At 41.8% G+C, this 10,503-nt stretch overlaps 1 protein-coding gene across 7 annotated transcripts in view; it reads left to right on the forward strand.

Annotated features, from left to right (window-relative positions):
- LOC108926993 (trinucleotide repeat-containing gene 18 protein-like) overlaps window positions 1-8,281 on the forward strand; it is a 68,033-nt gene extending 59,752 nt beyond the window's left edge. For 6 of the 7 annotated variants that reach the window (XM_029246644.1, XM_029246645.1, XM_029246639.1 and 3 more), the window contains exons 23-30: window positions 978-1,053; window positions 1,296-1,404; window positions 2,640-2,756; window positions 3,421-3,579; window positions 4,400-5,622; window positions 5,772-6,008; window positions 6,160-6,234; window positions 6,322-8,281. In XM_029246644.1, coding sequence (XP_029102477.1) covers window positions 978-1,053; window positions 1,296-1,404; window positions 2,640-2,756; window positions 3,421-3,579; window positions 4,400-5,622; window positions 5,772-6,008; window positions 6,160-6,234; window positions 6,322-6,528 — 2,203 coding nt within the window. In that variant the 3' untranslated portion in view covers window positions 6,529-8,281. The remainder of the gene's footprint in view (window positions 1-977; window positions 1,054-1,295; window positions 1,405-2,639; window positions 2,757-3,420; window positions 3,580-4,399; window positions 5,623-5,771; window positions 6,009-6,159; window positions 6,235-6,321) is intronic. The other variant, XR_003797162.1, reaches the window with a different exon arrangement.
- Window positions 8,282-10,503: the final 2,222 nt, after the last annotated feature.

The raw sequence follows: 10,503 nt of genomic DNA on the forward strand, positions 1-10,503 counted from the left end.
CGCTAGCCTGCTTTTCGCGTTTAAAAACATTTTTAGTTGTAAAATATCCTTAAATATAAAAATATTTCTAAATATAAAGATTCTTTTTCAGGACCCAGAGAAGACATCGTGCTGTCTTGCTGGACATTAAAGTCTTGCTCAGTTTGTCAAAAATGTCTATGTTATATAAAATATACTATATGTTTAGCTATTTTTCCACATAGCTATCTATAATAGATCGATAGGTAGATGTTATTTTTTTATCAAAAATATACATTTTATCCATCCATTCGATTTCAATAACTGCTTTTCCTGAACAGGGTCACGGTGATATATGTTTTGTGTTTTGTTACATGTATTTATATTTTGTTTGTTTGTCTAAGGTCTTGTTACATTTATATTTACATACAGGTGTTCAGTGGAAGTGTATATTGTTGCCTTCCAACAAAATATTTAATACCATTAGTAAATAATACTTGAATCACCATCTTATCTAAATAAATACATAAAAATATTATTAGACTGTATTATAACATATAGTTATATAAACGTCTCTTATTGATATACATGAATTTGTCCCTTTAAAATATATGGAAGGTGATCCATCCCAGGAGAGAGGAACTGTAAGCCAAAGCTCAGTTCAGCAGTCAGGTGCTGCTGGATGTTTTGTCTTAGAGACTGTCCAAAGACCCACTGTCTCCTCAAGGGAGCCCTGGATTAATGGTCCAGCTGCCTGAGCTGCCCAGCTCCTCTCAGCGCTTCAAGGTTTAACCCCTGTGCAGCAACACCATTGCAGAGACATCATCTCCTCCCGACTACAATTATTTTTTTTTTTTTTTAATGATTATACCTCCTTATGAGCTTTCTCCTGATACCTCCTTTGGAAATTCTGAGTAGAATGAAGCCGTGGGGAGTGTGGGGGTGTGAAGGGCGAGAGGAGTGTGGGAGGCCGTACGCCCTCGGGGTGCACTGAGGATTGTGAACCGTGTGTCTTGCAGATACAGGGTGATGGTGGAGGGAGAGCGAGGGAACCGGCCGCACATCTACTGCTTGGAGCAGCTGCTGCAGGAAGCGGTGAGCATCTTGCTTCTGCTGACTGGATGATCTGCAGGGGCCGTCCTTGGCCTACAAACCATTTATTCTGTCTCAGCAAAGGAGATCCATAGGGACATCCATGGGCTTCTTTCATTCCATCAGTGCATTTCATCAAATCAATTTTCCAGACCATATTTATGAATTTACCCACCAAAAATGAATGTCAGTTCCTTCTTCTGAGCAGCTATTTCACAAGAAACTTTTTGTGTTCCCCTGCCTAGATAATCGACGTGAAGCCCCCCTCGGTGAGGTACCTCCCAGAGGGTACTAGGATTGCCGCCTACTGGAGCCAACAGTACCGCTGTCTATACCCCGGGACAGTCGTCAGAGGTTATGATTCATATTTGCTTAGCGTATGCATTAGTTTACTTAGAAAATATTTTTACAAGGAACTTTTACTATAAGGAAAGGTTCAGAACAAATTAAAGGCAGCCTGGGTCTGGAACGGCACTTCACCACAGTATCCCAGTTATCTGCTTCCTGTATGATGACACATCACACATATAGTATCGGTACACAATACAGTTTGCTTAGAGCAGTTCTGAACTTTTAGTATGGTAAAAGTGCACCCAAAATACATGTGGACACACCACTGTGTTGTGTAGGACACAACAGCAGGCTGGAACATATGACCGTAACGCCTTTACTGCAATTCACACAGTTAAACGGCAGCTAATGAAACGTATTTTTGCCGCAAACAGATGTTCTGAATTTGAAGCGTAATAATAAATGTACACAATCGATTCAACTTTGGTAGTTTTGTTCTGTATTAAAAAGTGCTGGCGAATTGCTCTTCCACACATGGAAGGGCATATCATTCCATGCTGGCGAATATGAATTCATTTTGGTCAGAGAATCTCTGCTAGTTGAGATGGAAAGTTATTTTAATAGCCTGATTTTTAGACCAGTCAGCCAGAGTTATGGTAACGTGGCTCAAGAACCGTGTGGTTGACTGAGTGCAAGATTTCCCCTGCAGAAAATTTATTGCATGTAAAATTTTTATTTGAAAATTGGTCAAAAGCCTCTTAGGCTGAAAGCCATTAATAGCATTCTTTCAGGCTGAAGAAAATAAGGTGAAAGGGTTATGATGGCTGCTGTAGTTTATTTTTGTGTACTGGGTTTGAAACAAAAAGGAGAGACAGGGTTTTTTTTCAGGGACTTGGCTATCAAAATTATTTTTATATGAAACCATAGGTTTTCATTGGTCGGCTGGTCATTCTGGCCATAGGGAATCTAGAAGGTCAGAAATCCCAGTAAAAAAAACAGTCAAGGCAGTTGCTCTTGAGCAGTACAGGACAAGCTGCCAAAAACCAAAATTCTGACTTTCATCATTATTAGTGAAAACTGGAACTTTGAGCCAACTCTTCCAGGCAGTCTCCGCCTCCTCTTTTGGCAGTTATAATTGTGCACATTGTAACATAAACAACAGTCGTGTGTGTGGGCAAGTTTTACTGTGGTCTGTGGGAAGGTTGCTAGAATCCAGAAGCTGATGACATTGCAAATGAGCTTTTCAAAGAGAGCATAACTTCTGTCTGTCAAAGGCTTTCCTCTCTTCGAAATGACAGGAAATCCTGAAACAGATGTAGAAGATGGCTTCATAACTGTGGAGTTTGACGATGGCGATACTGGCCGAATTCCCCTGTCGCACATTCGACTGCTTCCTCCCAACTACAAGATCCAGTGTAGGTATTTTGTAAATCAAGCCGAGCAAACATCTGACAGAAAAATATACAGACTGAAATCTCTTCCATTAAAAGAAATTTAACTTCTCTGAAGTATCCAAATAATATTTCAGATAAAGTAAACTCAGCATGAACAAATGTGTTATTTGGATGCAGTCCAGCTACTGGTCTGTTTGGTTTTGCCTCTGAACGTTGATAATGAATACTGCAAGCAAAACTTGTTTATAAAGCCAGTATTTAGTCTTTGATTGCAGGAATTATAATGTACAACCTTGTCAAATTCGGAATCTGTCGTTTTCCAGCCTACATTTATTTATTTAGCTGATGCCTTTGTCCAAGGCAAATTACAGTAGTAAGTTTGTAGACTAAGCTATTTGCAATGATTTACCCATTTATGCATATAATTTGTTTTTGCTGGACCAGTGGTTTGATACAATTGTTTTTGTATCCAATGTACAGATAAATATTTAATTTAATCAAATATTTCATTAATAAAATTCTTGTTTATTCTCACGAAAATGAAACATTGTTTGAGACAATTCTCTGAATTTATGGGTAGATGTCAAAGGACATGTGGTTCAGTTTCTCCTGGCCACTGTGGCACTGGTCATACCATATAGCCAGACAGATCTTTTAAACATCCTGGATGGGTTTTTCTGTACAGGTGCAGAGCCCTCTCCCGCTCTCCTGGTAGCCAGCACAAAGAGACGGGGCAGGAAGTCCAGCAAATACATTTCTGAGACCCAGGAGACAACCCTGCATGTGCCTGAAGACCTTGCTCCAAAGGCCAGAGGACGGGGCAGAAAACCCAAGCCAAAGCCGGGTAATTTCACATACTTCATGCTTAGTTAAGGGACCAGTTCATAACATATTCACTTACATTTGATGAAGTTACATCTTTCTCACCCAGACATGGTTAAACTCATTTGAGAAACTTATAAAAACTGGTATGTTAAATGTGGAATGTTGTTCTCTCAATCACCCATGTGCTCATTATCCATAGACGATCATCAGTTGTTATGTAATGACTAACGACGGTGGGAAAGTACATGTATGACTACACACCAAGAGTGTGTGTGCATAAACCTGAATACAGCAGTCAGGATCACTTGTGTGTATTCCTCAATACACAATACACAATGAACATGCCGCTACTGTGTGTGCCGATAGTCCAGCTGTCTGCAGCTATGGTATCATTCAGTGTTTAAGCACACAGTTCTCTCTGCAACATTGCAAATAATTTCACCATATAAAACAACTGAAAAAAGGAACAAAGTTGTACTTGCTATAAAACAAAAGCTTTGGGTACTTGAAAAAAATTGCAAGAAGGCCATCTGCAGCTGAGCTTGCAAAAGAATTCCGCAAGTTTGCAATATGCACAAAAGTTAAAAAAAAAAAAAAAAAAAAAAAAGAAAATTAAAGCATTTGCAACAGACTGTAATTGGTATTTTGAAACAAGACAACATGAAGAAGGTCATCCTAGGAGGTAGATGTTCCACCCAATAAAGTATATGTTTTTCAATGATCTGTGTTTTTGATTATTCATGCACCCCCCTTCCATTAACCCAGATAATCGAGAGTACACTGTAGTTCTAAATCTGCGTTCTTCAATATTTAATATTAACACATATGCACCTTTACAGCAGCTGAAGGGGTTCCAGAGGAGCACTTGGAGGCAGAAATGTCTGCTTTTCCTGAGAAATCCACAGAGAGCCCTCTGAGCTCAGTGAGACCAGGCCAGCGGCTTGAAAGAAGATGCCAACAGGCTGACTCTGCAGACACCTCTGTTACAGTTCCTAATGAAGCCCAGAAGAAAACTGTGAAGGCTCCAGCCAAAATCAGCTCCCAGCCACAGCCATCCTATTTGTTTCCACTCTACGGGAAAGTCCTCTCTGTTGATATCTACAACGAACCATCAAGTTCATTGAGTTCCCTTGTGTTGAATGAGAAGCACAACGCAGGAAATGTGAATTTGGCAAAGAAAGGAAAGAAGAGTGAGCACAAGCAGGTGGGAAAAATGCCAAGAAAACCATCGGAAATTCTCATAAAGTTGGACCATGAAGGCGTGATGTCCCCCAAAACAAAGAAGACTAAAGCACTGATGATGATGGAAGACCACAGTCTGTCCAGTAGGGAAAGCAAGGCAGTGACAGATGTACCTTTCTCCACAGTTCTACCAGGAGACACTAAACAAAAGTCAAAAGCTTCAGAAAAGGATGTTCTGAAGGTTGACTCTGTGCCTACATCCAAGACTGGAGTGCTGGAAGAGAATGAGGATGAGCCAGTCAAGGGTTCCCACCTGAAAGAAGAAGCCATGTCAAGTAGTAGCACAAGCAGCTCAGAATCAGAAGAAGAGCGGGGGCAAGAAAAGGGACATGGGAGCGATAAGAGGTCCACCAGCTCAAGGACTTCCAGCAGCATATCCTCAAAGTCCTCCTCCAGCTCCTCTTCAAGCAGCTCATCGTCCTCCTCTACATCATCATCCAGTTCTTCCTCTTCCTCTTGCTCTTCTTCATCCACAACAGACGAGGACTCCTCATGCAGCTCCGATGAGGAAACGCCTGTCCCTCCGCAGACCACTCCTGTGGCCCAGCAGACACGGCCACATGTGGAGGACAAGTTGTCCAGTCAGCTTCAGACTCCCTCCATTACTCCATCCAAGGGCCAGAAAAAACAGCAGCAGCAGAAGCAACAACACAAGCAGCCACAAGCAAAAAACCGTCCAAGAAAACGAGAGGGCATACATCTCCCTACCACCAAGGAGTTGGCCAAGCGTCAGAGGCTCCCTTCAGTGGAGAACAGGCCTAAAATCGCTGCCTTTCTCCCAGCAAGGCAGCTGTGGAAGTGGTTTGGAAAACCTACCCAGGTGAGATTCATCATCAGGAGTAGCTATGAGCTAGTTTATCTAAATTCGGTTTATCTATAACCTTAACCTCGAAAGTATTAATCTAGCAAACACTGGCTCTGATAATGCTTTGGTAAGAATTAAGGGTTGTCTTCACCTCTTGTTTGCAGAGACGAGGAATGAAGGGAAAGGCCAAGAAGTTGTTCTACAAAGCCATTGTGCGTGGAAAAGAGATGATTAGAATCGGAGACTGTGCTGTATTTTTGTCTGCCGGACGGCCCAACCTGCCATACATTGGTTGTATCCAGAGCATGTGGGAGTCCTGGGGGAATAATATGGTGGTCAGAGTAAAGTGGTTTTACCACCCTGAAGAAACAAACCCTTTAAAGAAGCTTCATGACAAAAAGGTGTGTTCCATAGTCATGTCAGTTACTTATGTTTGTAAATATAACTTTCTGTCTTGGTTATCTGTGTTTACACAGCACATAGAGACAGCCAAAATCTCCGTAACATCTTACTTATAAAAAACCCTAAAACTTACAAAATACCTCTTGGCAGAACTGGGATCACAAGTCTCCAAAGGGGCTTCCAGCCAGCCTTCAGGCCCCCAGCCAGAGAAAGGATTTCATGGAGGTGAGAAGTTTTGCATTTCTGTATAGTATAATAACAACTGAGAAGGTCCATTTATGAGAAACTTTAACCATCTTTTTCCTTCAACAGCGTGCCCTGTATCAGTCCTCTCATGTCGATGAAAATGACGTGCAGACGGTCTCTCACAAGTGTCTGGTTGTCGGTTTGGATCAGTATGAACAGATGATTAAAACAAAGAAGTACCAGGACAGTGAGGATCTCTACTACTTGGCCGGGACCTATGAACCCACCACTGGGATGATCTTCAGCACCGATGGTGTTCCTGTCATCTGTTGAAAGATCTCTCTTTCTTGCTCCTCACAACTTCTGATCTTCAAAATTATATGTAATTCAAACCAGCTACCTGTTGAAGGTCACCTGTGCATCTGGAGACACAGATTTGTTGGGAGAGGTGACATGAAATAGAAGCACTGTATGTGTTGCCCCCCTCAGATGAAGGCACCAGCTGCTTCAGTCTGGGTGGAAACCTAGAAGGACTCGGGGCATCAGTCCATCTCCCATGAGTTTAACCTTTCATAGGAATGGAAAAAAGAAGCCTGCAGCAGCTTCTAGTGTAAACACATTGGCTTGTGGCCGTGATATATTCAGATGGCAATTATCTGTGTTTGAAGAGATGGACTTATCAAAGAAGATGCCTTTACTGCATTCATGGAGTGAAGAAGACAGTGATCATTAGGATCCTTTCCTCTGCAGGGAAACAGTGGAAGGAAGTGAGATGGACAAGCATCATGCCACCTCCCTAGAAAGCTGTGATTTCTCACTGGGTCTGAGAGTTGGCTTTGTAGACAGTGTTAGAACGTCTGAGGGCAAAGTGGTACTTGCAGCTCAAGCTATTTTGTCTTGAGTGGTGCAGCACCTCTAGCACCAGACAGCGTCACCACCACCACCAGCAGCATAGACCTAAATGAGAGATGACACTACTCAGAAGGGAGTGTTCACCATGAAAGCCAGGAGCTTTGCCTCTAATGATCCTCAGGCATTCTTCGGTCTAAGGACCCAGTAGAGGACAAGTAATTGGAGATGACAACATGCATTAAACTGGTAACACAAACCCACCAGGCGAAGATGACATCATCTCCGTTGTCGTCCTGCAACGTTCTGGAAAAGCTATCGAGGTGCTTTAACAAACAAGGGTTTCTAACCCGTGTTGACAAATGTCCCCCTGTTGTGCCTCACACTGACGTTCTGCCGCAAACTAGTCTTCACCGTCACAAGTGTGAAAAGTGAAGGTAAGCTTCAGTTCAAGCACTTTGTGAGGAACACAAGACAAAATTTTCCAACGTTTTGATGCAAACCATGGGTCAGGCAGACATTTTTGAACTGCGTATGGTCTTTTCTTTATATTCTTTGGGTTTTTTTTTTTTTTCAGGAATATGACTGCTGGCTCATGCAGCTTTGGAAGTAACCAAATGCTGCAATATTAAATATCACAATTGTACTTTACTTTGGACTGGAAAAAGACACTTTTGCAAAAACCAAGGTGAACTGGTGTTAAAGGGATCCCAGAATCTTGTGTACACTACACACAAAAGATATACCTTGTAATGTTTTTATTTCATTTATTTTTTAAAAATGAGATGTTTTTTATAAAGGAGAAAGATTCTTTATATAATTGTAAATAATATCGGAAGAAAAAAAATCAGGAAATTTAACGGTGTGGATATTCTTCAGTCTTGTTGCCAGAAACTTACACTGTCAGCACACACCTTGTGTGACTAATTGTTTTCCAAAAAAGCAAGAGAACCACGTATTCTTGGATCCTTAGCAGTATTTAGAAGATAGTTAGGATGAGAAGAATGTATGACAGTGAGCACTTACACATTGCCCATGGCCTTGTGTTGAGAATAGTCTGTTAGACAATCGGGAGAAGAGTAGCATTAGGTGTGCAGTTTCTATATTGCCCCCTAACCCCTAAGTTCTAACCCTAGCCCTTACCCCCCAAGTCCTAACCTAACCCTTACCCCCGAGTCCTAACCTAATCCTTACCCCGGAGTCCTAACCTAACCCTAACCCCCGAGTCCTTACCTAACCCTTACCCCCGAGTCCTAACCTAACCCTAACCCCCAAGTCCTAACCCTAACCCTAACCCCCAAGTCTTAACCTAACCCTTTCCCCCAAGTCCTAACCTAACCTTTATCCCCAAGTCCTAACCTAACCTTTACCCTCAAGTCCTAGCCCTAACCCCAAAGTCCTAACCTAACCGATAGCCCTGCAGAAACAGGCCTGGGTAGCATTAGTTTATAGCTCAGGCATCTTCCAGGTCTAGACCACTATGCCACACCACAAACTGCTCCATCGCCATGCCAGAAACAACAGGCTTCCTTCTCGGAGCCACAGTCCTGCAGCAGTTCTGCATAATTTGGATTTTTCCCCTCCTTTGAACTGTCCCTATATGCTATCAGGAAAGATAATCTGCTTTATTATAGCACTTTTTTGAGAATGACACAGAGAGCCGCGCAACCTCCAGGAAACACCAAATTCCTGCTGTGTAGGATTCAGAACGTACCACGTGACACGAAAAAAAAAGGGAATTTGGTTGATTCCGTCCTGACGTACGAAAATCTAAAAACTCTCAAATGTAGTTGCCTTTCTCTTCTGTGCACATTATCAAGCACTTAGAAGCCTATCCTAGATTTTCCCACACTATTTGTGGTAAACAGTATGTATTGCTGTGTAATAGCCTTTTGTACGGGAGCTTGCAGCAGTGTGAAAGACGCTTCGGTGTAAATACTTTCTTTAGTGTTGCTTTATGCGAAAGTGCTTGTGTTGTACTCCAAAGAAGCGGCGGACTCAGCCGACAGAAAGCCTCCTCTTTCTCTACTGCTGTTGGGACACCTTTTATTAATTACTGCACTTCACATCAAGATCAATGTGATTTTTTTTTTTTTTTTTATTTACTTTGTGTAATATTCACCTTGCTGTGACTTCATATTTCATTTTGCCAGCGCTTCACTGTATTTTACGTTTGTTTTTTCATTGTGCCATGTTTGTAAAATCAAAGGAATACAAGCTTATGGGTTAATGAATATTAGTGTATCTCTCTTGAACATTTAAATGGGATACAGCTGTTTAAAATGCCCCCACCCCCAGCCTTGCACCCAGTGATTTTGGGATAGGCTCCGGACCACTGCAACCCTGAGCAGGACAAGCAGTTATCAAAAGTGAGCGATTGTGCAAACGTTATTTGCATGAAGTTAATATAACAGCATTCTAAAGTAGAAATGATCAAATGTCAGGAAGACAATTTGAAGGGTGCATCCTAAAAATTATTTTTCATGGTTTATGTCTACAGATTTGCCTTATTATATTTGAAAGTCAAGTAGATACTGTATACACGGTAATAAACGTGAGGGGTTTACTTTGTACTTATTCATTTTTAATATGGACACATTGCCCACGTTTGGCTGTTCGTGCCTTTCACGTCATTTTTGATTTTGGACAACGATTAAAAACTGAAATCATCAGTAGGTGTGTTTTACAGTATGGTAATTTTTCTCGAAATTTTCCTTGAGTAATCTCATAGAAGTATTTGTTGTTGACTATTAGTTATTCAATTTCAAGAATGCTTTTTTGTTCACATGCAAGCCTTATATTTTCTGCTCTGCTGATTAAGTGCCCTGAGAAAAACAGCATTTACTGAGATTGCAGCTTTAATGCCTTTGAGTTGTGCTAAACAGCGACCGCAACCCAGGAACAACGGCTTTCCGAAACATTTGTGGACGTGTCAGATTCATTGTCCGCCATCGGCTGGCCTCTGCAGCTTGCTTCCTTCCCCTGTGTGTGCATGCGTGCGTGTGTGTGTGTGTGTGTGTGTGTGTGTGTGTGTGTGTACACTTGTGTCACCACAAACCTCCTGCACACTGACACTAAGTGGCCAGTGCACCTTCGACGTGCTGACAGTCACTTCCACCCGACAGGCACACCATGAAACCCTCCACTATTCAAATTTTCCATAACTAAAACATGAGCATGCAAGACATATTGGCTTTAGTGGCAAACACACGTTTTCTTGTCCATTGGCAGGTACATTTAATTTTTAATCCACTATGTATTTTGTGCTTACTTGTGACTGCATGTGTTCCGGATTTTTTTCCTCCCCTTTTTTAAGTGACATTTTCTTTTGTACTCTTTTCTAACCCTTGCCCAAACAGAATGATATTCAGTGATTAATGTGCAATACTGCTGACTGGGTCTCCCGGGGTAGCTGCTAGTGGACAGACTGTGTAACTGGGACGGAAGGAAGAGAAGGAT

The sequence above is a fragment of the Scleropages formosus genome, chromosome 20 (assembly GCF_900964775.1).
Source record: "Scleropages formosus chromosome 20, fSclFor1.1, whole genome shotgun sequence".
In the NCBI taxonomy this organism is placed as follows: Eukaryota; Metazoa; Chordata; class Actinopteri; order Osteoglossiformes; family Osteoglossidae; genus Scleropages; species Scleropages formosus.